The sequence below is a fragment of the Protopterus annectens genome, chromosome 8.part0 (genome assembly GCF_019279795.1).
Source record: "Protopterus annectens isolate FY-2018-M chromosome 8.part0, PAN1.0, whole genome shotgun sequence".
NCBI classification, from domain to species: Eukaryota; Metazoa; Chordata; order Ceratodontiformes; family Protopteridae; genus Protopterus; species Protopterus annectens.
The window spans coordinates 1,297,106,185-1,297,131,932 of record NC_056741.1 but is presented as its reverse complement, the minus strand read 5'-3'; the positions used below and the strand labels follow the sequence as shown (position 1 = coordinate 1,297,131,932).

The following is a 25,748-nucleotide window of genomic DNA, read 5'->3' as shown; positions in this document are numbered from 1 at the left end:
ATTAGGAACAGAAAGAGAGCGTCCCCCACATGGTGATGTCACAGTGACATCACAAAATGGGCGGGATGTGGGTGGGAGAAAGGACGGGCTTCCTGTTTTAGCCACAACGAAAGGTGGCAACCCTAAACATGAGGAGGAATGAAAGAAGACAACACAGATGCCAAGTTATGGTAAGCCATAACAGTTTACTCTGTACATTGCAGAATGTAAGGACAGACAGCCGTGCTTATTTGCATTTGTTTACCAGGTTAATCAAAATACCCTTTTCAAAGGACACCCTGGGAGTAAAACTCCATGTTTTACATACATTTTAGACAGTCACTCAGTAATATACTTGAATGTTTAGAAGTGTTTAAAAAATGCCATCTTTTGTGTCTTCACTTAACTCTTCCTGTGAAGCATCAGATAATTTTGTTTATCCAAAGGAATGAATTGTTTCACATTTGTCTTCTGACTGATAGTTTAATTTATTTTGATATTTGCTTTCAGAGAAAATGAAAAAAACTAGTATCAGCGTTGACATTAGAGGGATTTCTGACAATTCTATTCAGCTGACTTTGATGGTAGATGTGCGGGTATAAATGCTGAATGTAGGATGATGGCAGTCTGGTATTACTCATGATTATGACATGTTTGGATTGTTCAGTAGGATCCAATCTATGATGCTTTCAGTGGAGGAAGATTTATGTAAGCTAGCTGGGAAGGCTGTTGTGTAAAGAAATAACCTCCAAAGAAACAATAGGCTCCAACCCAGGAACCCACAAGAAAACGTAATGTAATTGAAATCAACCACAGGACTGGCAAATCCGACAATAAGGCACAGACCAGAAGTAGAAAAAATACGATTTAATCCAGTAAAACACACTGAGCGCTTTCTCCAGTAACACTGGCTTCATCAGAGTCCATGATAAAACACACCCAGTTATCTTACTTAACTAACACTATACCTCAATTAATCAATTAAATTATCTGTCAATTAACAATTCTTCTAACAAATGATGAACAAGTTATTTACTTATGATAAACTTTTCCTTAAATAAAATATAACAAACAAATAAAATTACATTACCTAAACAATTACATAAAAAATGTACTCTACTTATAAAATATTGTGCAAAAAATATTGTGCAAAAAACCAAGCCTACACATCTTTTTATAATATAAATATTAATAAACAACTTGTTGTTTTACATAATTCTAAATACTAAATTGAAAATTAAACCTGTTTTAATATTAAATATTTTTGTGTATACAATATTTGTAACAAATTATGTATATGTGTGTACATGAATATATAACCTATTAATGTATATATACCAATGGTCATAATAATGTTGTTAATGTATTAATACTATAAACTGATGTAACTCCTGTCACCTTCTCAAATAAATTGTGCTCTGTGCTTCAATACAGGCTTTAAAGAAATACACTCATTGAGCCCTGGAAACTTCGTGGCATTCAACCTTATCTGCCATTCCGTTTCACGTAGAGCTACATAGTTTTTAATGTCACAATTAACATTTGGTTTCACCCTATCAACTATAAAGAATAAAAACTTTTTAAATCCATGACAATTTTTAGAGTGTAAATATAAGGCATTGTGTTCGTCCTTCCTTCTTATGGAACTACAATGCTCCCTTATTCTTTCTTTTAGACTTCTTGTCGTCATGCCCACATAGAATGCCTCACAAGACATACACGATGCTATGTATATACAATTTCTAGTGGTGCAATTACAAACTCCAGGGCATGCAATGGTACGCTTATAGCCCACTATACTCAGGTAGGTCCCTTCAGCAATGTACCTACATGATTTACACCTACCACATTTGGTCATCTTAGATCTTCCATATCCACTACTGTTCTTTTCTAATATGTCTTTCAAGTTGTTGTGTAAAGTAAAACAGAAGATAGCGGTTAATAGGAGTTTAGTGAAGTTGAATGTTATAAGAGGTTATTAGTGGTCCATTTTGGGCCACCAAATAATTTTGTGGACCCATATATATATATATATATATATATATATATATATATATATATATATATATATATATATATATCCCCCTGCTACCAGGATAGGAATTAATCTGGAATGTAAGTAGGTGGTAGAAACACCACCAGGTAATACGTCAAACGTAGAGCCTAAGTACTGAGAGCTAGTGGTGAATTGATTTCTTTCAAGAAGATAAGTTACTAGAAACATCTGGGAAGAACACTTGCACGGTGTCTGTGCATGTATTTTCTTTTTAAATAAGAAAATACTGCATATGAACAAATGACCATTCACATGTGGCAGTATAGTACACAGTTTAGTCAAATGCAGTTAAATAGTACATTTTTGAGGCTTATGCATCTTTGTATTTCATTATTGTCTCTGGTTTACTTCAGTGATTTTGCACTGCTGGTCATGTAAACCTTGCTGGGTTGTGGCATGTTCTGTGGAGACTGATATGTTCAGTGTCAGACATGGAAATTTCTTTTTGTTGGGGACTTGCTATACTTGACAACTGCCTTATACTTCTCAATTTATTGACCCCACACACAACTCCAGATATGATGATGTCCTATCTCGCCTTCATTCTTAGCAGGTTGGGTTCGGAACAGATCCTCTGTTCTGACTCTGCCTTATACAAAGCTCGAGGTCTTCCACTAGCTTATGGCTAAAACCCTATCCCATGATACCCTGTGAGATCTCCCCAGATCTCATTTGCCACTAAACAAGATCGGGTGCTTTTCATACTGGCTCTGGCTAAGTAGTTTTTTCTGCTTTATATTCAAAAATTGTTAGAGACTTTTCAATCCATTTTATTCCAGCTAATTGTTACTAAGTGAATTGTCTGTGTTCCACTTTTCTGCTGCTGTTTTTGCTGTTGGCCATAATTATTTTCATTAGGCCTTTTTTTCCCTATCCAAGCATTAAATATAGAAAGCCCATTTTAGTTGGAGGGTTTTTCTTTTCTTTAAGTATAGGCTACTTCATTTAAATTAGAGGGCTTTTCCCTTTGTTTTTACTCTCTAAATACTCAAGGCTAGCTCGTTTGAGAGCTGCCTCTGCCCTTTTTAGAGGGCTTTTTCCATGTGTGTTGGCTGATCGCTGTTGTACTTTATATAAATAAAAAAATAGTTTAAAAATTAGCAGTAGTAGTGGATTTTATATAGTTACTTTTTTCTCTGGTTTTCCCTATAGTTGTTAGCTGTTTTTCCTGTTATTTTTGCTGTTAGTCATGTCTTCCAAAGATTCTAAGGAAGCTAAACCCTGTAGGTTTAAAAAATGTGTAAAGTGCAGCCAAAAAATGTCCATAACTGATGTGCATACCTGTATACTGCCTCTGAGCGGCTCATCTTCAGGAGTCCTGTGCTATCTGTCAATCCTTTAGTCACGGTATTAGAGAAGAAGAAAGCTCATTCTGAGAGGCTTGTTGAAGACCCCTTTTTCAGAAGCAGTTGAAAGTCAGGGTCTTTCAAAGTCCAGCCAATCCCCTTCTTCAAAATCAGACAAGTTGGGGGAAAAGGTCCTCTTCCTTGAGCGCTCAGTCGGAGCCATCAAAAAAGTTACCTAAACCTTCTTCTTTGGACCTGAAGACTGTCAGGCTTGAGAAGCCTTCTACCTCGGCTCCTATGTCTGTGCCATTGGCGTTTCATTTGTGGAGCCGGACCCCTGAATTGGAACCGGAGTCTCCCACTTTAAGGTCTCCTTTATTGCAGTCTTCCAGATCTCTTGCTCCCTCCACTTGATCCTCCAGGAGCCTGTCCGATGATGTGGATCATGTGGTGGAGAGGCTATTGAGGACACTGGCGCTCACCAAACTCTTGTCAGGTCCAACCCAGAGGGCTTTGAAACCAACCAAACCTACCCTGTCACTGTCGATTCCTCCTGTGATCCAACCTTGGAGCCAGAATGTCCCAAACTGATCATAGTGGAACCATTGGAGCCAATACCTATCACAGGATCTTCAGGTCCAGCTACTGCTCTAACATCCTCGGTTCCATCCAAATTCGAGGAGTCTGATCTGGGGAGGAGAGTCTGATCAGACAGTTGTCGGATCCGAACTTGCCTCTCGGGGTGTCTGCTCAGGTGAGCTTGGCTCCTACCTCTGCCTCAGAGCCAGCCCCCTTGGTTCCGAAGATTCCCTCTGGTTCTTCGGAGCCAGGAGTCTCCTCGGACCTGGGGTGGGGGGGCTTTCAAGGTAACAAGGGAAGTGCCATCTCCACAGACAAGTCGACTCTTGGGTCGGGGCATTCTTCCCCCAAAGGCACCATTGTCTGTTTCGGTATAACTGCATCCACAAGGACGAGGAGACCCTAGGCTTCAGGATGCCCCATCGGGCAACCCCACTCTCTTCTGAAACTTCTCCAGAATACTCTTCTGAAAAGGTCCCTTGGGAGAAAATATGTAAGAGAAAGCGTAGACTCCCCAGAGGCGTCCATCACTTCAGATACAGACCTTAATGATTCGGAAGGGTCCCCACGGTCGCCCTTTGAGGATGTTTCCTTTGCAGACATCCTGGACATACTAAAACAGAGGGGTGGCTGGAAGACTATCAACCCTTCTGAGGAGTCTGTATACCTGAAGGCTTTTGGGTCTCACCCTTCCACCACTTGGGTGTCTCCACCCTTCGGGGTGATAGTTTGTTGAAAGGCGTGAGAGTCTCCAGACTCGGTGGAACCTGTTCCTCTATGGCCAAACAAATTCATCACCTCACCTTCAGACAAGGAATTTCTTGCCAAGGAAGTCCCAGTAGATGCAATGGTGGTGGCAGCAGCAACCAAAAAGGAACTTTCAGAGACGTGCTCTTTTGTCCATCCGCTGAACAAAGAGTCTCTTACAATGGACAGATACGGGAAGCTCATCTTCTCTTCAGTGACTTTTTCGCTCAGATTGCTATATTATCTGACTCTCTTTACTTGGCTTCAGAGAAATCTCTTGAAAGAGCTAGGAGATGCCCTCCAAGGTTCAGTAGCTGAAGGGGTATCAGACAAGGTTTCCTTTCAGCTTTCCACCTTAACATCAGTAGTCAACTCCTCCATGAGGCTCATTTCTTATGCAGTGGATGGAGCGAGCAGGGCAGTGGGTTCAGGAATTTCCATAAGGAAATATTCCTGGATGCGTTTGTGTGACTTTGTGGAACCTTTTAAATCTTCCTTTATGAACGTCCCTTTCGATGGCTCATCTTTGCTTGGGCCAGAAGTCAGACACGCTAACTAGGTGGGAACAAGGAGGAGAGAGACTCTGCCGTACGAGTCCATTTTTCCCTACCTACCAGACCTTACCCAAAGGGTCAGAAAGGAGAAAAATGTGGATGTTCTTCATGTTTCACTGTTGGTCATCACATTTGGGTTATCCCTGCCAGGGTAGCCCTCATCCAGCCCGAATACCAGAGACTTAGTATTTCTGCATCAGTTGCTGTTGCTAGAGGACTGACGTCAGGTCATCAGTAGAATAAACCAAGGCAGTCGACACCATTGCATCAGTCTTTCTTGCTGTGGAGCCTGAAGCAGAGGCAAGTTCACACAAGTGCCAGTCGGCCGGTACCTGAGTTTTCGTTTCCGAATTGATGTTGAAGTCTTCTAAAGCTAAGTACTCTATTAGGGATCCTTTTTTCTTGCACTAACCGATGTCAGAAAAAGTTAATTGTCTCGCCTGTGGAAAGCAAATACCACACCGAGACTTCCACTCTTACTGCGTCATTTTTTAGGCCCAGACCACGACATCCCCCGTTTGTCGCTTCTGTGCTTTAACGCCAGAGCCATCCATCATCGGGTCCTTATTGTAGCCAGATATATATATTTTTTTTACAGTCCTCAAATTCTGATATGGCTTCGGTAAGCCATCCGACAGCAGATCTTCCGAAAAAGCGTAAAGATAAAGTCAGAGACTGCACGGGTCCAGACCTTCAGGTGATGCTTCCGTTAAGCAAGTCATCAGTCCTCCGGTACTCAGTGAGGCACTTTCACAGCCCCTGATTCCCACTTCATGATTCGCAAGCCGCTACCGAGACCCTTTTAGAGTCCGGTATGCTGCAGAACTCTTCTTTGTCTAAGGATCCTGTGATCGTCTCTACCTCGGATGGGTCTGGAGCCGCTGAGCAGGCACCGACTTCCAAGGAAGTCCGTCGCACTACTGAATTTTGACACTAACTGTCTTCTTTCGCGACTACCGTTTTTTCAAAAAACGAGTTTCTTAGGCCCAAGATACGAACCACAACCAAGAAGCCAACTACCCACTCTCAGCCACTTGCTACCTTGCCTCAGTCTCAGATGCTTAAAGTGATGGAAGACCTTATCATGCTGATCAGGGGAAGCCAAACTACCCCCTCCAAAAGGAAGAGATCTGTCCCCTGTAGTTTTATCTGAACAAGAGTCGGATGAATCTAATGCATCTGAACATGAAGCTGAATATGAAGCTATGCAACCCCTCTCCACTTATGAGGATTCTGATGCAGAGGATTACATTCCTTCAGCCTCTTCCCTGGAGGATTTTTCCTTTGGGGAAACCCTGCACACCTTAAGGGAGCATTTCCAATGGGAGAGTCAGGACTACCCTTAGTCTAAAAAGATAAGGAATTCCTAGATCTTCCACAGCACAGACCCTTGGCCATCCCCCCCAGTCCTGGATGTTGTGGAGGATGTTTTCCTCTAATCCAGCTTGACTCCTGACACCCTCCTTCCTGCTCCCAGAAAACCAGACAGGTACTATAGAGTCCCCTGACTCTCTCAAATATCTTTTTAAAAATCCTATAGCTGACCCAGAGGTCATTTCTCAAGGGCATAAAGGGATGAAAGCAACCTCTTCTCATAACATTACTATAGACTATTGTAGCAATTGCTAGACAATGTATTACAAGAAAATGGAAAACTTCATCTGGACCCAACTTTCAAGAATTTATGACTGTACTAGAAGAAACAATACATATGGAAACAAAGGTAAAAGAAACAAGAATCTTCCCTAATAAATGGATCAACAATCCTTGGAAGAAAGTTTTTTCTGTCATCGAGACTTTAGATCTCCACATCTTCTTAGTACTTGGAGAAATTACACTGATATTTTTGTTATGTGTAACTACCTCTCTCTAACCTAAGATAGTCTCATTTTTTTTTTTATATAGGCCATATGTACATATTGTATATAGTTTGTCTTTTGTTTCATTTGTATTCTAGTAGAAATTATGATGTAATGTGATCCTATCTTGCCTACATTCTGTACTGATGGGTTCGGAGCCGATCCTCTGCTCCGACTCGGCACGCTATACTATAGAATGAAGTCTCTTATTGGCTGTGCTATCCCACATCCCAGGATCCACCACCACTGCTTCCCCAGATCTCGTTTGCCGCTTCTACAGCAAAGACGTGGTCTCGGACTTGGCTGAGCTAAGTGCTTATTTCTTTAAAAAGTTCTGTCAGGAATTTTTGGCTAATCTACCCAAAAGCTGTTTTAACAGCTATCGTTGTTGTGCAACTGTGTTTGAGTTATATTTTGTGGTGAAATTGTCATCAGTTTGAGGGAAAGGATCCTGTTTAAGTTAGAGGGGCCTTGCCCTCGCGCGTGGTTGAAACTTAGTGCGAGTCTTTTTGTGGTATTGTAGTCTAGTTTTGGTCAAGTAATCCCGTTTCTGTTAGAGGGGTCTTGTCCTCAGTTACGCTTTTCTTTAAGGAAAACTTTGTTTAAAGATTTTTTCTGTGATAGTGATTGGGTCAACATGTCGAAAGAGCACAGACCATCCGGATTCAAGAAATGCTCTAAATGCAGTTACAAAATGTCCATTACGGACGATCACGCTTTGTGCATTTATTGTTTAGGCCCTAAGCATCTTCAGGAGTCATGCAGCGTTTGTCACGCTTTTTCCTCCCGTGTCCTCCAAGAGAGGAAAAACAAATTGATTTTAAAAGGGCTTATCACCCCTTCCTTTGAGAAGGCTTTATCTTCTTCCTCTTCACCTTCTAAGAAGAAATCGTCGGCTCCGACCAGCCCGTCAGAACCGGCTACAAAGAAATCTCGGCAGGCTTCTCCATCGGCTCCACGGACTTCGGAGCCGAGGGCGGAACGGTCTGCCTCGATGCCTCCAGCCTCGACGACTCTGGCTTCGGAGCCGACAGCTAGAGCTTCTAGAGGCGGGTCACCTTCATCGGCTCCACTGTCTTTGGAGCCGATGAGAGTTGCCCGCTCAGACTCTTCCCCTTCGGGCCGAAGTCCACTTCGGCTCCGAGGGAAATTGCAATGGTTATGGAGTCTCCCTCGGCACCGATATTTATCGAGACGATTCGGAGCCGGTCCCCCAGTCCTTCGGAACCGGTGGAGAAGTCGACTCGAACTCGTTCGATCTCTTCTCGGTCTTCGAGAATGTCGGATTCGGACATAGACAGGGTACTTCAAAGGCTGTTTCAGTCTCCAGTCTTCCAAAAGTTGGTTTCGGCTCCAGCCCAGTCGGCTCCGGAGCCGGTTGCCCACCCTGTTGTCTTGGTTCCTCCTCCAACAGCCTCGGCACCATTGGAGTCGGTGCTGATGGAGCCGGTGGAGGTTTTCGGGTCGGCTCCGACCCTTACTCCAACCCCGCCCTTCGGGTCGGAGTTCGGTACACGGACCTCCTCTGTCGGGCCAGGGGGTGACGCTTTGGGACCGATGTTTTCGGTTCCGAGCCTCCCTCTTGGTGCGTCAGCTGCGGGAGTGCCGTCTACTGTTGTGGCCTCGGGGGTTGGACCTTCCCAGGACTCTGGGGGTCCCGCCTTCAGGGCCATGAGGAGTGCTTTGGCCAAATCTTCTTTGGCCACCTCCACCGTCTCACCAGCACCTTCCCTTGGCATGGAGACTGGTTCCTTTGTAGTCCCCCTGTCTCAAGACAGCGGACCCTGGGGCCTGAGGACACCCCCATTGGGGGTTCCTTCCTTCCTGAAGGTCCCTCCGAAGCGTCTTCGGAGGAACCTCCAAGGAAGAGACAGTGCAAGAGGAAGCACGTAGACTCCCCTGACGACTGGTTCCTTTGTAGTCCCCCTGTCTCAAGACAGCGGACCCTGGGGCCTGAGGACACCCCCATTGGGGGTTCCCTCCTTCCTGAAGGTCCCTCCGAAGCGTCTTCGGAGGAACCTCCAAGGAAGAGACAGTGCAAGAGGAAGCACGTCGACTCCCCTGACGAGTCTCTCACCTCGGACACCGACCTCGATGATGCGGAGGGGTCCCCCAAGTCGTCCTCGGATGATGTCTCCTTTGTGGACATTTTGGAAATCCTGAAGCAACGAGGCGACTGGCAGTCCAAACCCCCTTCCGCTGAGGAGTCGGTATTCCTCAAGGCCGTTGGGGCTCAGCCCTCCGCCTCCTGGGTGTCTCCGCCCTTCGATGAGCTTCTGGATTTGATCTCTCGAAGGGTGTGGAAACACCTGGATTCTGTGGAACCAGTGCCAGCTCGCCCCAATAAATTTCTTTCAGCCCCCCCCGAAAAGGATTTTCTCTCCAAAGGTGTGGCTGTAGATGCCCTGGTGGTGGCATCTGCTACCCAACAAGATGTGGCAGAGGCTTCAACGTCCGTCCATCCTCCTAATAAAGAGTCCAGGAGAATGGATCGGTACGGGAAGTGCACCCTTACTTCAGCAACCTTTACTTTAAGGTCTCTGAATTATCTGACGCACTTCACCAGACTTCAGAGGGATCTGGTCAAGGAACTTTCAGATACCCTCTCTGGTAACTTACCTGAGCAGTTGGCCCAGACGGTTAGCTCTCAGCTGGCTACCCTATCATCGTTATCGAACTCGTCCATGAGGCTCATTTCATATGCAGCCGAGGGGGCGAGCAGAGTGGCGGGAACAGGTGTTGCTCTACGGAGACCAGCCTGGCTTCGTCTGTGTCATTTTGCGGAAGCCTTCAAGTCTTCCTTTGCCGACGCTCCCTTTGATGGGTCCTCTCTGTTTGGACCCAAGGTAAAGGACACCTTGACTCGCTGTGAACAAGAGGGTAAGACTTTGACTGCCGTAGGGGCATGGTTTTCCACTCCCTTCAGGCCTTATCACAAGGCTAGAAGAGGGGGGAAAATGTGGTTCCGTAAATCTCAAAAGCCTTACTCTTCACAGCAGAGCGATCCCCCTTCTAGAGGCAGAGGAGGGGGAAATTTTTCAGGAAGACGCCGTCCCAGAGGTGGCGGAGGCCCCCGCAACACTGGAGACCGCGAGTCCTTTTGTGGCTCCTCAACCTTCCAGCATCCCTGAAGGATTGCCCGACTGTGCAGCTCTGGAGCCAGTCGGGGGTCATTTTTCGAAGCACCTAAAGGCCTGGGAGAGTATCACTCAGGACCGATGGGTGCTCCGAATCATCGCCGGAGGTTACACCATCCCCTTTTCTCAGCCCCCCCCCCTCCATCCCAAAAAATCCTGGACCCGCCACCCAGTCAACGGGATCTTGCAACCATCGAAATCTCAAAGCTGCTTCAAAAAGGAGTCATCCAACCTGTCCCCGCAGGCCAGACCAGATTAGGGACTTACTCAAGATTCTTTTTGGTGCCAAAAAAGACCGGGGACTTGAGGCCCATTTTGGATCTCAGCAAGCTAAATCGATCAGTGAAGAAGTCCAAGTTCCGGATGGTCACCTTGCAATCCATTCTCCCGCTGCTGGAGAAAGGTGTTTGGATGTGCTCCATAGATCTCAAGGATGCCTATTTATCACATCCTGATAGATCAGGCGTCCAGGAGACACTTGCGCTTCAGCCTGGGAGACAGTCATTTCCAGTTCCGTGCACTGCCCTTTGGTCTCACCACAGCCCCCAGGGTGTTCACCAAATGTTTGGCGGTGGTGACTGCTCACCTGAGGAGTCTAGGATTCCAGGTGTTTCCATACCTAGACTGCCACCTCCAGGCGTCTACTCTTGCAGAACCTAGCAGCCACTATATCTCTAGGCAACTCCCTAGGAATCACCTTCAATTGGACAAAGTCCGTGTTGCTGCCATCTCAGCGCATTCGGTTTATCGGAGTAGAGATAGACTCAAAGCAAATGCGGGTCTATCTTCCTACAGAGAGGATAGAAACACTACAGTCTCAAGTTCGAGCCTTGCTCCTCAAACGTCGAGCCCCAGCCAGGATGGTCCTACAACTGTTAGGTTCCATGTCAGCCACCGTTCTCCTTGTCCCCTTGGCAAGGTTACATATGAGGATTCTCCAGTGGCTCCTGTCACTCCAGTGGTCTTATCAGGATCTCCCTCTGTCACCACATTCTGATCACAGAGACGTGCAAACAGGACCTTTGTTGGTGGCTTCTTTCCTCCAACCTGGATCAGGGGCGACCCTTCGTTCCACCACCTCCAGTGGCCACATTGACTACGGACGCCTCCCAGACGGGGTGGGGGGGACATTACCTGGGCAGGTCAGTCCAAGGCAAGTGGCATTCCGACGAGAGTCTCCTCCACATCAACATACTAGAAATGAGGGCGGTGCTTCTATCGCCGCAAGCACTACACGATTACCTCCCCCAGGGCATGATTGCCATTCAGTCCGACAACATGTCAGTAGTCTGGTACCTGAACAAGCAAGGAGGGGACCAGATCCTACCCCCTTTGCAGAGAGGCCATGAAGGTATGGGATTGGGCGATTGCAACCAAACGTTTTCTGGTAGCAACACACATTCTAGGGAGATCCAATGTGATAGCCGACAGACTGAGCAGAACTATTCTCTCCCCTCACGAGTGGTCTCCGAACGACAGAGTGGCAACACAGATTTTCAGAAGATGGGGAACTCCTTGTTGCGACCTTTTCGCAACCCCCCTCAACACGAAATGCCAACAGTTCTTCTCTCTCACCCCAGTTCCGGGGGAGTTTCCCAAGGACGCCCTAGTCCAGGCTTGGCCCACCGGTCTGCTATACACCTTTCCACCGGTTCCCCTTCTTCCCAAGGTGATCCAGAAGGCGATTCGCTTGGAGAGTAAAATGATTTTAGTTGCCCCATACTGGCCTCGTCAAGTCTGGTTTCCCTTTCTTCGGAAATATGCACTGGACGGTCCATGGTTCCTGGACCAAGTTCCGGATCTCTTCACCCATCAGTCGGGACAGCTTCATCAGTCCCTCCACTCGTTGAAGTTAACAGCTTGGCTCCTCCTCTTCCGACCATAGTCAGGAACCATGCTTTGGACCCGGAAGTCATACATATCTTGTCCTCGGCCCACAAGACTTCTACTAAGAAAATGTATAACAGCAAATGGAAGAGATTTGCTATTTGGGCCCAACTCCGGGGATTAGATCCCATAACTGTCCCGGTGTCAGAGGTTCTGAAGTTTTTAGCTTCTCTGTTCAATCACGGTTGTTCGGTCTCTACCATCAAGGTTCAATTGGCAGCTATTTCCAATTTTCATGAGAGCATAGAACCACCTTTGATGAGCAACAAGTTGTGTAAAGCCTTCATGAAAGGTGCTGGGCTGCTACGGCCCCCGATATCTCATCCCGCTCCACTGTGGGACCTTAATGTGGTGTTAGGTGCTTTGACCTCTTCCCCCTTTGAACTGGCAGCAACTTGTGACTTAAAATTTCTTTCTTGGAAGACTGCTTTATTAGTTGCAATTACATCAGCCAGGAGAGTTTCGGAACTTCAAGCCCTATGTGTCAAACCACCATACCTGTTTTTTCACAAGGATAGAGTATCCCTCAGACCGAACCCATCCTTTGTTCCTAAGGTTTGTTCTAGTTTTTGTCTGCAACAATCATTGGAACTTCCAGTTTTCTTCCCAAAGTACTCAAACAGAGCGGAATACATCTTTCACACTTTGGATGTTCACAGACAATTACGCTTCTATTTGGAAGGACGCACCAAGCACGGAAAACAGATCAGTTGTTTGTGTCCTTTTCGGACAATAAATTGGGCAAAGCCGTCACGAAAGTCACTATTGCCAAGTGGATCAGAGACTGTATCAGTCATACTCACTTCATTTCTAATAAAGAGCTTACAACTACAGTGAAAGCTCATTCTACCAGGGCTATGGCTACTTCGGCAGCTTTTCATTCCAAGCTTGCCATTAGTGACATTTGTGCTGCGGCTACGTGGTCTTCTCCTCACACCTTCATTTCTCATTACAAATTGGACGTGGCATCTCGGGGGCGAGCTTCCTTCAGTTCCACAGTTCTCAGGAGTGTTTTCCAGTGAGCCACCCAGGAATCAGGTGCTAGGGACGCTGTCCCATCAGTACAGAATGTAGGCGAGATAGGATCACATTACATCTTTTAGTTATGTACTTACCATAACTTTAGATGTATGGGATCCATCTCGCCTTCATTCCTAATAACCCACCCTCCTTTCTCCTGCCTTGGAGATCAGAAGAGACCGGACGGTTCGAGTTCAGCTGTTTCATCTTGAAACACCTGGCAATATTATATCAACAGTCTATGTGTGTGTGCATGTGTGCGGACAAACAAGATCTGGGGAAGCAGTGGTGGTGCATCCTGGGATGTGGGATAGCTCAGCCAATAAGAGACTTCGTTCTATAGTATAGCGTGCCGAGTCGGAGCAGAGGATCGGCTCCGAACCCATCAGTACAGAATGTAGGCGAGATGGATCCCATACATCTAAAGTTATGGTAAGTACATAACTAAAAGTTTTGTCTTTTTGAAAATCAATAAAATATTTGGGGGGGGGGGCAACCTCTGCTAAGAATATCACCCCCTTAGACCGTGATTCCCGAGCATTGGACAGATGGGGTAAAAAAGTGTACACCTCATCTACTCTTGCTATCAGGGCACTAAATTGTCAGTTCCATATGCTGAAATCTCAGCAACATACCTTGGAACACCTTAAACAAAAAATGTCTTCCTTTCCTGCGTGGGCAGAATCTAAAGATTTACAAGAGTTAATGCATTCTGCAAGTCAAGTATCTAAACACACCTTGCACTGTGGTTTTGACACCCTAGAAGCTTCTTGCAGGACAGCAGTCACTGGATCTGTCATTAGAAGGCATGCATGGCTTAAGGAACAGCCCATGCCAGACCATGTCAAATCTAAATTGTTGGATGCCCTCTTGCACAAATAACTTATTTGGCACTAAGGCAGAAGAGGTCTTAAAAAAGATGGAAGAAAAGGCAAAATCTATGCAAACAGTTAAGGATTTCTTGCAGGTCTAGCCCCATAGGTTCAGTAGGCATTGTCCCCCCAAACATTGGTCCTTTCCTGCTCCCATTAAACCAGCCCAGGCCCCATGGAAACAGACTCCCCAGACAGCAGCCACAGGGAATGCAACGATCTAAGCAGTGGACTACCTCCACTTAAAAACCAGGGAGTTCTAAGGCCACCCCCTTATGTTTAGAACTCACAATGACTCACCTCCTCCACCCCCTCTCTCTGCCCACCTTCACTTACCCCTAGGAGGAAAACTCTCCTTTCACTTAAGCACCTGGACCACCATTACCAAGGACCACTGGGCTCTGAACATTGTGTCTCAGGGATACAAATTTTACTTCCACACCTTTCCAATCCCAAAAGGGTTCCAAGATCTACCACCAAATCAGTGGGCGGAAGCTCAAAAGCAAATCCTTTCCCTGTTCTCTCTGAGGGCAGTAAAGGACGTTCCTGCAGAACAGGTAGGCCAAGGTTTCTACTTCAGACTTTATGGTGCCCAGAAGAGAGGGCACCTGGCACCCCATCCTTGATCTGTCCATTCTAAACACCTTCCTGGTGATCCCAAAATTCAAAATGCTCACTCTCCAGCAGTTGCTTTCCATGCTCTCAAAGGACACTTGACTAGCCACCCTAGATCTAAAAGAGGCCTACCTCCACATTCTCATCAGGGAATCATGCAGGAAATATCTCCGCTTCAGGGCAGGATATCAACACTTTCAGTTCTCTGCGCTTCCCTTTGGCTTATCTACTGCTCCCAGAGTTTTCACAAAATGTCTGGCTCCGGCCATTGCCTTTTGCAGACAAAGAAATATTCAGTTTTACCCATACTTAGACGACTGCCTTATTCAGGTAGCCAGCCAGGAAAAGCTGATCAAGAAACTGCCTTTGTAAAGACCCTACTAACCTCCCTAGGGTAAACAACAAAATGAAATCCAAACAGGTGCCCACCCAAAGGATAATTTTCCTGGGAGCAAGTCTGGACACAACATCCCAGATGGCATACCTTACATCAGAGAAACAAATTTTCCTGACAGCCTACTTCTCTCAACTAGCCACCAGGCCACAGCTATCTGCAAGCTCTGGGCTTCATGGCATCTTGCATTCTACTCATTCCATATGCCAGACTGCTTACGAGGAAACTTCAGTGGTATCTAAAGAGCCTTTGGTGTCAACACTGTCAAAACCTGGGAACTCTTCTACCTATAATTCCTTGCCTCAGAAAAGATTTTCCTTGGTGGACAACAGCATGCTCCCACAGCAAGGGACTGGCTTTCTACCCACCCCCTCGCCACCCAGACCCTCACCAGAGATGCATCAGACTATGCTTGGGGTACACACCTGGATGACAGGTGCATACAGGGTCAGTGGAGCCCACAGCAAATCTCTCTGCACATCAGTCAAAAAAAGATGATGGCTGTGCAGCACATCCTGATAGCTTTCCAGCCCTCTCTCCCTCCAGGGGCTCTCTTGATCAAAACAGACTACACCACTGTGATGTTGTACATCAATCAGCAGGGAGGAAACTCACTCCTACCCTCTGTGCAGGCTGGCCATGACCCTTTGGCACACAGCCTCTGCCATGCAACTACACCTGTTAGCACAATTCCTACCAGGCTCTCTCAACTCTCTGGCAGACAGTTTAAGCAGAAGTCTTCTGGACCCACATGAGTGGCATCTCAACAGAAGTACCTTCACCCTAATAACTCAGAAATGGGGAATCCCGAAGGTCGACCTCTTTCCCTCCCACACCAACCATTAGCTCAGCAAATTCTGCACCAGGGAGCATCACTGCATGGCTTCGAAAGTGGATGCCCTGTCCTTCCCCTAGGTCAGTCTATCAGCCTGTGCCTTTCCTCCCCTACCTCTCATCCCCAGGGTACTGCTCAAAATAAGGGAGGAAAACCCAAGGACCATTCTTATAGCTCTGGACTGGCCCCGGCAACACTGGTACCCCTTGCTGCACAGCATGTCCCCGCTGCCTCCATGGCATCTTCCTCAGATTCCAAACCTCCTGATCCAGAGGGAAGGGGAATTCGTGCATCCCCAATTGCAGGCACTCAGTTTGGCAGCTTGGCTTATTCCCTAACCAATCTGCCAACCTTAATAAACAGGTTCTGGATGTTATCTCTGAGGCCAGACACCCTAGTACCAGAAAGTCTTATGCTGATAAATGGAAAAGGTTCTGCACCTGGATCCAGGCTAAGGGAGCCAATATGGCACAGCCCTCCCTCCCTCTCATCCTGGATTACTTAGCCGACCTACACAGTGACCTCTCTTTCTCCTCTATAAAAATTCATGCCTCTGCTATTTCTGCCCATTTTCTCCACTGAGCAGCCCCTTTTCTCACACCCTTTGATCAAACAGTTCTTAAGGGGGGCTAACAACTTGAGGCCACCCAGAAGGGCATCAACACCAGCTTGGGACCTTAACTTTGTATTGGAAAAGCTCACCCTGCGCCCTTTCGGACCAGCTTCTTCTGCAGAGCTAACATTTCTCTCCTGGAAGACAGCATTCTTTCTGGCCATCACTTCAGCCAGAAGAGTCTCTGAGCTGCAAGCACTCATTGCTGTGGAACCCTTCATCATCTTCTATGCAGACAGGGTATCCCTCAGAACTAACCCATCCTTCATGCCCAAAGTGGTGTCCATTGTGGCTCTCAACCAGTCCATTCATTTGCCCTCATTTTTTTTAAATCCCCAGAACAAGGGGGAAAGGATTCAGTACTCTCTAGATGTTCACAGACAGCGCAGATTCTATCTAGACAGGACTAAATCCTTCAGAAAGTCTGATCAGTGGCTGGTTAGGTTTGCTACAGGTGCAGAAGGCAAAGCCATCTGCAAACCATTTCCAAATGGATATTACACTGCATCCATTTCTGCTGCAAACAGCATGGAAAGCCTCCCCTCAAGGGGGTCAGGACACACTCCAGCAGGGCAGCCTCCACCTCTGCAACTTTCCTCAGAGGAGTCCCCACCGAGGGACATCATGATGGCTGCCACCTAGACATCTGTTCACACTTTTACCAAGCATTGCCACCTGCCTCACTTCTCCAAATCCAGGACAGGGTTTGCCTCTGCAGTCTTGCATGGCATCCTAGTCAGCCCCTAGTTTCCTTGACTGCTTCCACCCATTTCCTCAGCTTTGGGAATCAACCCAAATGTGATGACTGCAACAGTGAAACACGAAGAACATAGAGTTTTGTACACTTACCATAAATATAGATGTTGGAGTGTATTCACGGTTGCAGTCCTGGTTTCCCTCTCTCCATCCCCCTTTCTTCTCTTTCCTTACAAGGGGCATAATTGTATTTATTTTCCACTGGTGGGGTTCTTCCACCAGAACCTGGCCTACTTGGGGCTCCTGACAGGTTAGGGCAAGAACAATTGATGTAATGGCATTGGCTGCCTTACTTTATACTACTGACCTGATGTCAGTCCTTAAGCGACAGCAACCAATGCAGAAATACTACGTCTCTGGTATTCGGGCCGGCCGAGGTCTACCCTGGCAGGGATAACCCAAATGTGATGACTGCAACAGTGAATACACTTTTAACATCTACATTTATGGTAAGGTTACACAACTGTACTTTGCAGGCCTCCATTTTGCTTAGGTCAGTTTTATTGAGATTAATTAGAATGGAGGATGCATAGACTAGGGTGGATAGAAGTTGGGAACGAGCAATGCTAGATCTTGTACTGTTAGTAAGAAATGGTTTAATGCGGTACAGTGATCCCAGTTTGGCATGTACTTATTTTATAGTCAAATTGAGGTGAGTATCAAATTTTAGGTGGCAGTCTATGGTTATTCGTAGTAGCTTAGCATGTGCTACTGAAGTGATTGAAGTAGAGTTTGTAGAGTAGATGGTGAATTGATATTGAAGTTTTTGTTAGAGCTAGTTATCATTAGCTGTGTTTTCATAGGATTGAGGATCAGTTGGTCTTTGGTAAGGTATTTTTCTACATCAGAGAATGCTAACCGAGTTGTTTGTTGGAGGGTGGAAATACGTTGTGCAGCACAGATTAAGGTAGTATCATCTGCATACTGAATGATAGATGCGTGCTGTGTGGAGGTATAGAGGTTGTTTGGAGAGCATCCTTTTGATAGAGCTGGGTGGGCCCTTTTTTGAGGAAAAGCATGTATCTGTATTGTTTTTGGTGTGAGGGGTAGTGAGGTTGGAATTGTTCTGTGATACTAGGGATAGAATTGAGTTCACATAGGACAAAAGTTTTCAGAAAATCCGACCATTTATTTGTATCCTTTTCAGACTCAGCAAAGGGTGTTCCTGTGTCAAAAGTCACACTTTCAAAGTTGCTGTCAGATTGTCTTACCTTTGCTTACCAATCTCAAAACAAGGAACTTTCCCATAAAGTAAAAGGTCACTTACAAGAGTCATTGCAACCACTTCTGCCTTTTGGGCTAGACTACATATTGACACAATTTGTGCTGCAACAACATGGGCAAGGCCTCATACCTTTATCACTCATTGCAAAGTTGATTAAGCCTCCAGGAACAGGGCGCTGAAGAATATTCTCCCTTGAGCCACCCAAAAAGGATGGTGCTAGGGACGCTGTCCCAACCTGCTAAGAATGAAGATGAGATAGGACAACATCACATTAAGAAGTTATGTACTCACCATAACGTTCCATGTGTGTTGTCCATCCCGCCCTCCTTCCCCCAGCCTTTCACTCCTGGAAGACCAAGCTGGTGCAATTGGCTATTAAAGTCCTCTGACGACCTTGTGCTCTGTTACGTATTCAGTGACCTTTATTAAGCTATATCTGCAAACAAGATCTGGGGAGCTCTTGTAGTGCATCATGGGATAGGGTTTTACCTACAAGCTAGTGGAAGACCTCGAGCTTTGTATAAGGCTGAGTCGGAACTGAGGATGTTCTTCGTGTTTCACTGTTGCAGTCATCACACTTGGGTTATCTGACGGCCTGAATACCAGAGAGTATTTCTGAGTCGGTTGCTGTTTCTCCAGGACTGACGTCAGGTCATCAGGGGTATAAAAATAGGCAGCCGACGCCATTACATCAGTCTTTCTTGCCCAGGAACCCAAAGCAGAAGCAGTTTGCAAGTGCCGGTCGGCCGCTACCTGAGTTTTCGTTTACGAATTGAATCATCATCCTGAAGTCTTCTAAAGCTAAGTACCCTGTTGCGGATCCTTCTTTCTTGCTGTAACCAATGTCAGAAAAAGTTATTAATTGTCTTGCCTGTGGAAAGCAAATACTACACCCAGATTTTCATTCTTACTGGGTCACCTGTCTAGGCCCAGACCACGACGTACATCGCGGTCGGTTTTGTGCCTTGTTTAACGGCTGAACCATTCGTCGTCGGGCCCTTATTTCGCTAAATACTTTTGTTCTCGATCCCCGTATTCCGAAATGACTTTAAGCCATCCAACTAACGATATTCTGAAAAAACATAAGGATAAAGACAGAGACGGACCACACAGGTTAAAATTTTCCGACGACGCTTCTGTTAAGCTAGTCGCCAGTTCGCCGGTACTCAGGTGCTTTCGCAGCCCCTGATGCCCACTTTAAAGGATTCGCAGGCCTCTACCGACACCCGTTTGGAGTCCGGTATGCCACTAGACTCTTCTTTGAATATGGAAGCAGCAGATGTCTCTACCTTGGATGGGTCTGGAGCTGCTGAGCAGGCACCGGTTTCTGAGGAAGTCCTTCGCACCACCGATGTTCGACACAAACCAACTACTTCAGTTCTGTCTAAAACTACTGACTTTATAAGGCCAAGAGTAGACGCTACACCTAGAAAACAGACGACCAAAGCGCATACATCTCCCTTGCCGCAAAATAAAATGCTTAGAATGGCAGAAGACCTTATTATGCTGATTAGGGGGAAGTCAGCCTTCCCTTGCTAAGAGAGAGACCAGTCCCCAGCAGCTTCAACAGACCAAGAGTCCAACGACTCTGAGGTTTTTGATTATGAAGACATGCCTTTATCTGCTTTTGAGGATTCTGATGCAGAGGAATCCATTCCCTCTGCCTCTCCTCCTGAGGATTTTTCTTTTCGTGAAACCTTACATACTTTGAGAGCATTTCTATTGGGAATGCCAAGATTATCCTCAGTCCTAAAAGAGACACTGAGAATTTCTAGACTTTCCACAACCCAGGCCTTTAGCAGTACCACCAGTCCTGGAAGTTGTTGATGTCTTTATGGAATCCAGCCTTACTCTTGATACTTTACCCCCTGCCCCTAGAAAACCAGACGGGTACTACAGAGTACATGACTCTCGCAAATTTCTTTTCAAAAATCGTAATGCTGAGCCAGAGATCATTTCCCAGGGGCCTAAGGGTATCAAGGCAACTACAGTTAAGAATCTCACCCCTTCGGACAGGGATTCCAGAGCTTTGGACAGATCTGGGTAAGAAAGTATATACCTCTGCAACTCTTGCCATTAAGGCTTTGAATTGTCAGTTTCACATGCTGAAGTACCAACAACATATTATGGAACTTATTAAGCAAAAAATAGCTACCTTTACAGACTGTGCAGAAAATAAAGAATTGCAAGAGCTTATGCATTCTGCAAACCAAGTCAGCAAGCATACACTGCAGTGTGGCTTTGACACCCTAGAAGCATCTTGCAGGGCAGCAGTCACTGGTTCTGTACTGAGAAGGCATGCTTGGCTTAAGGAGCAGACCTTGCCAGATCATGTCAAATCCAAGTTGCTAGACTCTCCTTTGAACAAGGACAATCTGTTTGGCACCAAAGCAGAAGGGGTTCTTAAAAAGATGGAAGAAAAAGCCAAATCTATGCAGACAGTCAAAGAATTCCTGCAAGTACAGCCTCCTAGATTCAGTAGGCATTGTCCCTCGAAACATTGGTCCTTTCCTGCCCCCTTAAGGCCATCTCAAACTAGACCCAGGGGAAACAGACTACCCAGACTACAGTCTCAGGGTATGTAGAGATCTAAGCACTGGAGTACTTCGACCTCTAAAGCAGGGAGTGCTAAACCACCCCCTTTAAGAAAGAATTCTGAATGACTGCTCAACTCCACTCCCCTCCTCTGCCCAACTATTTGTGCCCCTAGGGGAAAACTTGCCCTTCATGCAAAAAACTGGATTCCCATCACCAAAGACCGATAGGTCCTCAACATTCTATCCCAGGGGTACAAATTTTACTTCCACACTCTGCCAACCGCTAAAGGGTTTCCAGACCTCCCTTTAAACCAGTGGGCAGAGGCTCAAAACCAAGTCCAATCCTTGCTCTCTATAAGGGCAATTCAACCAGTTCCTGCAAAACAGATAGGTCAAGGGTTCTATTCCAGATTTTCCAGTACCCAGAAAAGAGGGCACTTGGCGCCCAATTCTGGATCTTTCCATTTTCAAACACCTTCCTGCTGGTACCAAAATTCAAAATGCTCACCTTCCAGCAGCTTCTACCTATGCTAGCCAAGGATTCCTGGTTAGTCACCCTAGACTTAAAAGAAGCCTTTCTGCACATCCCTATAAGGGAGTCATGCAGAAAATATATGTGCTTCAGGGCAGGATCTATGCATTATCAATTCTCTGCACTTGCCTTTGGCTTATCCATGGCTCCCAGAGTATTCACAAAATGCCTGGTCCCAGCCATTGCTTACTGTAGACAGGGAAATATTCAAATTTACCCATACTCGGACAACTGCCTGATTCAGCCAGACAATCAGGAAATGCTGTCGCAGCACCTGACATTTGTAAAAAAGCCTTCTAACTTCCCTGGGATACACCATCAGCGAAAAGAAATCAAAACTAGTCCCCAGTCAAAAGATTGTATTCCTGGGAGCAAGCTTGGACACAGTATCCCAGATGGCATTCCTCACTCCAGAAAAGCAGGCCTGACGGGCTGTTTTACTCAAATGGCCACCAGAACCCATGTATCCACAGGGAAAATCCTGCATGCCCTAGGGTTCATGGCCTCATGCATCCTGCTAATTCCATATGCCAGACTGCATATGAGGAAACTTCAGTGGTACTTAAAAAGTCTTTGGTGCCAACATTCTCAGGACGTGGAAACTGTCATTCCCATAATACTCTGTCTAAGGACAAAGTTCCTGTGGTGGGCAGCAGCATGCAACCTCAACAAGAGACTGCCCTTTACCCAACCCCACGTGGCCCAGACCCTAACTGCAGATGCATCAGACTATGCCTGGGGGGCACACATGGACGGCAAGTGCATTCAGGGCCACTGGAGCCCAAATAAAATCCATTTGCACATCAGCCAGAAAGAAATGCTAGCTGTGCAGCATGCTCTGACAGCTTTCAGATCCCTTTTCTCTCCAGGATACCTGCTAATAAAAACAGACAACACCATAGTTATGTGGTACATCACCACACAGGGGGGTACCCACTCTGCAGGCTAGCCATGCCCCTCTGGAACACGGTCTTGGACATGCAGGTCCATCTGCAAGCTCAATTCCTGCCAGGCAGGCAAAACTCACTGGCAGATGATTTAAGCAGAAATCTCCTAGACCCACACGAGTAGCAAATAGAGCCCAGAACCTTCAACCTTTTGATTCAGAAATGGGGGACCCCAGAGGTGGATCTCTTTGCCTACCCCTACAATCACCAGCTCAGCAGATTCTGCACCAGGACACCACAGCAGGGCCTGGAAAATGGGTGCCTTATTCTTCCAGTGGGTAAATCTCTCAATCTCTGCCTTCCCCCTCTGCCCCCTGCCCCTCCTCTCAAGAGTATTGCTCTAGATAAGACCGGACAGACCAAGGGCAATTCTGATTGCCCCAGACTGGCCACACCAACACTGGTACCCACTCCTGTGAAGCTAGTCACCGGTGCCACCATGGCAGCTACACCAGAACCCAACCCTGCTCTCTCAGCAGGGGGGACAGATCTTGCATCTGCAAACCCTAAATCCTGCAGCCTGGCTTAGTCCTTGAATTCTCCCCCAGTAACCAGCCTAAGCAAGCAGGTGCTGGACGTCATCCTTGAAGCCAGAAGACCCAGTACAAGGAAATCCTATGCTAAGAAGTGGAAAAGGTACTGCTGTTGGATTCACTCTAAAGGCGACAACACAACCCTGCCCTCCCTGCATCTAATCCTGGATTACTTAGCAGATCTACTCCACAGAGGCCTATCCTTGTCCTCCATTAAGATCCATGCCTCTGCCATTTCGGCTCTTTACAACACTGAGCCACCTCTCTCCTCTCACCCTCTTATCAAACAGTTCCTGAGAGGGGCAAACAACTTAAGGCCACCAAGGAGAGCACCCACCTCTGCTTGGGACCTTAACTTTATACTGGAAAAGCTCACGCTACCCCCTTTGTCTGCAGCGTCAGTAGAGCTAAAATTCCTTTCTCGGAAAACGGCCTTGCTTCTGGCCATCACTTCAGCTAGAAAAGTATCTGAGCTACAAGCACTTATGGCTGTGGAACCCTTCATTATTTTCCATGTGGACAGGGTTTCCCTCAGGACTAACCCTTCCTTTATGCCTAAAGTGGTGTCCAGCATGGCTCTCAGTCAATCCATACACTTTGCCTACCTTCTTCCCTAATCATCAAAATAAAGGGGAAAGGATCCTGCACTCCTAGGACGTGCACAGACAGCTCAGATTCTACCTTGATAGGGCTAAGCCCTTCAGAAAATCTGACCTTGTTGCTAGTCAGCTTTGCAACAGAGGGCAAGGCCATTTCAAAGCAAACAGTTTCCAAATGGATAGCACATTGCATCCATTTCTGCTACAAGCACCATGGGAAACCATCCCCTCAGGGGGTCAGAACACATTCCACTAGGGCAACTTCTACCTCTACCAGGGACATCCTGGAAGCTGATACCTGGAGTTCTGTTCACACCTTCACCAAGTATTACCACCTGCCTATCATTTCCAAATACAGGTCAGGTTTTGCAACAGCAGTTCTGCAAGGCATTCTAGCCAGCTCTAACTCTTTGTGACTGCCTCCACACTTCAGCTTTGGGGATTTACCCAAGTGTGATGACTGCAACAGTGAAACACGAAGAACATAGTACAGTTGTGTACACTTACCATAAATGTAGATGTTAAGAGTGTATTCACTGTTGCAGTCCTAGTTTCCCTCCCTCCAGCCTCCTGATTTTTCTCTCTCTCAACTCTCTCTGCCTTTTACTACCCTCCCCCCTTTTCAGGGGTATTGGTATTTAGTTTTTACTGGTGGTGTTTTCCCCCACCGTAACTAAGCTCCCTATTGGGGGCTCCTGACATTTGGGGCAAGAAAAACTGATGTAATGGCGTCGGCAGCCTGTTTTTATACCCCGGACAACCTGACGTCAGTCCTAGAGTGACAGCAACCGACGCAGAAATACTAAGTCTCTGGTCTTCGGGCCAACTGAGGGCTTACCTGCAGGCAGATAACCCAAGTGTGATGACTGAAACAGTGAATACACTCGAACATCTACATTTATGGCTAGTGTACACAACTGTACTATCTGATCCGAACCCAACCTCCTAAGAATGAAGGCACAATATGGACATCACACATCGAACGTTATGATGGGTACATAACTTTTTTTTTGTTCCATTGTAAGCCAACATTCACCATTGAAAAATGTGTTGTTGCTCTTCTGTGCTCTTTCTTGCACACTGTATAAACGTTTTTTTCTTTGCTTTTTTGTTTTGTATTTTACTGAAAGTATAATGGTAGCTAAAGTGGATGCTATATAAATTTAGAGTTGATTATTCTTTTTTTTTTTTAGGACTCTGAACATAATATAACTAGAGAAGGAGATATACTGAAACAATTGGCAGACATTGGGGCTATCAATTATTTGAAGAATATATCGTGAACATGGAAAATTAAGTTTAAGTGCCTTCACAGATGAGAGTATTGAGCAGTGTGTTACATGGAGCACCATCAAAACTCGTCTTTAATGTTTTTATTTATTTTTTTCTAGAAGTTGGAGTGGTCTGCTAAAGCTCTGAAGTAATAACTAAGAGGGTGATTTTTGATGGACAAAAGTATTTGATAATCAGTTTTGATTTACGTATTTGGAGTACACTGCTGTGGAGTAACGTCACTGCATATTAATTACTGCAAAGGTTATCCTAGTTCCATGCTACTTGGTAATACAGTCGTTTTTATTAGGGTTTAAGACCCTTGCACTTGACTGGGAGTCATAATATGCAAGATATAACATTGTCAATGTTATCAGCAACTAGCCGTCAAGTCCCTTTCGGATTTAAGTACTGCACACTTTAAAGACAGGCAAAACTGGCAACTGATGTAGAAATAAAACAAACTGAAAACACTGTGACAAATGTGTGACACCTGCATTCACAGAGGAGGATGTTCCATTCATCCATTGTTATTTGAACAGATGTTCCCTGTACTACTACTAGTTAACAAGTTTTGTGTGTTTTTTTTTTTTTTTTTTTTGTCCATGTTAGTAAATAAGTACTGGCATTCTCTGGGAGTTATCTTTAAAATGTTTTTAGTTGCTGGGATTTTGTTCCTGAATTGCACATTTTTTTTTTTTTTTTGAAACTGTATGAAGAAGATTGATTGGAAAATTTTTATTGTAGAGCAAGACCTGCTTCTCATTTAATTTTCCTGTGTATGACATGCAAGACTTAGTGTCTGAGCTACAGCACTTGATATCTCTGCCACTGGACTACATTACTCTTGTCATGCTGCTGCATAATGAACGTTTCAAAACTGCTTCTGTGAAAGATACCATGGTGTGCCAGTG

The 25,748-nt window shown here is 45.9% G+C and overlaps 1 protein-coding gene across 1 annotated transcript in view; it reads left to right on the top strand.

The window, feature by feature from the left end:
• The window catches only part of ST3GAL4 (ST3 beta-galactoside alpha-2,3-sialyltransferase 4), a gene marked incomplete in the record, with an annotated part of 1,396,457 nt that extends 1,371,144 nt beyond the window's left edge, over window positions 1-25,313 (top strand). The window contains 1 exon segment of the mRNA XM_044080811.1: window positions 24,756-25,313. Within this exon segment, the coding sequence (XP_043936746.1) occupies window positions 24,756-24,845 (90 nt within the window).
• Window positions 25,314-25,748: the final 435 nt, after the last annotated feature.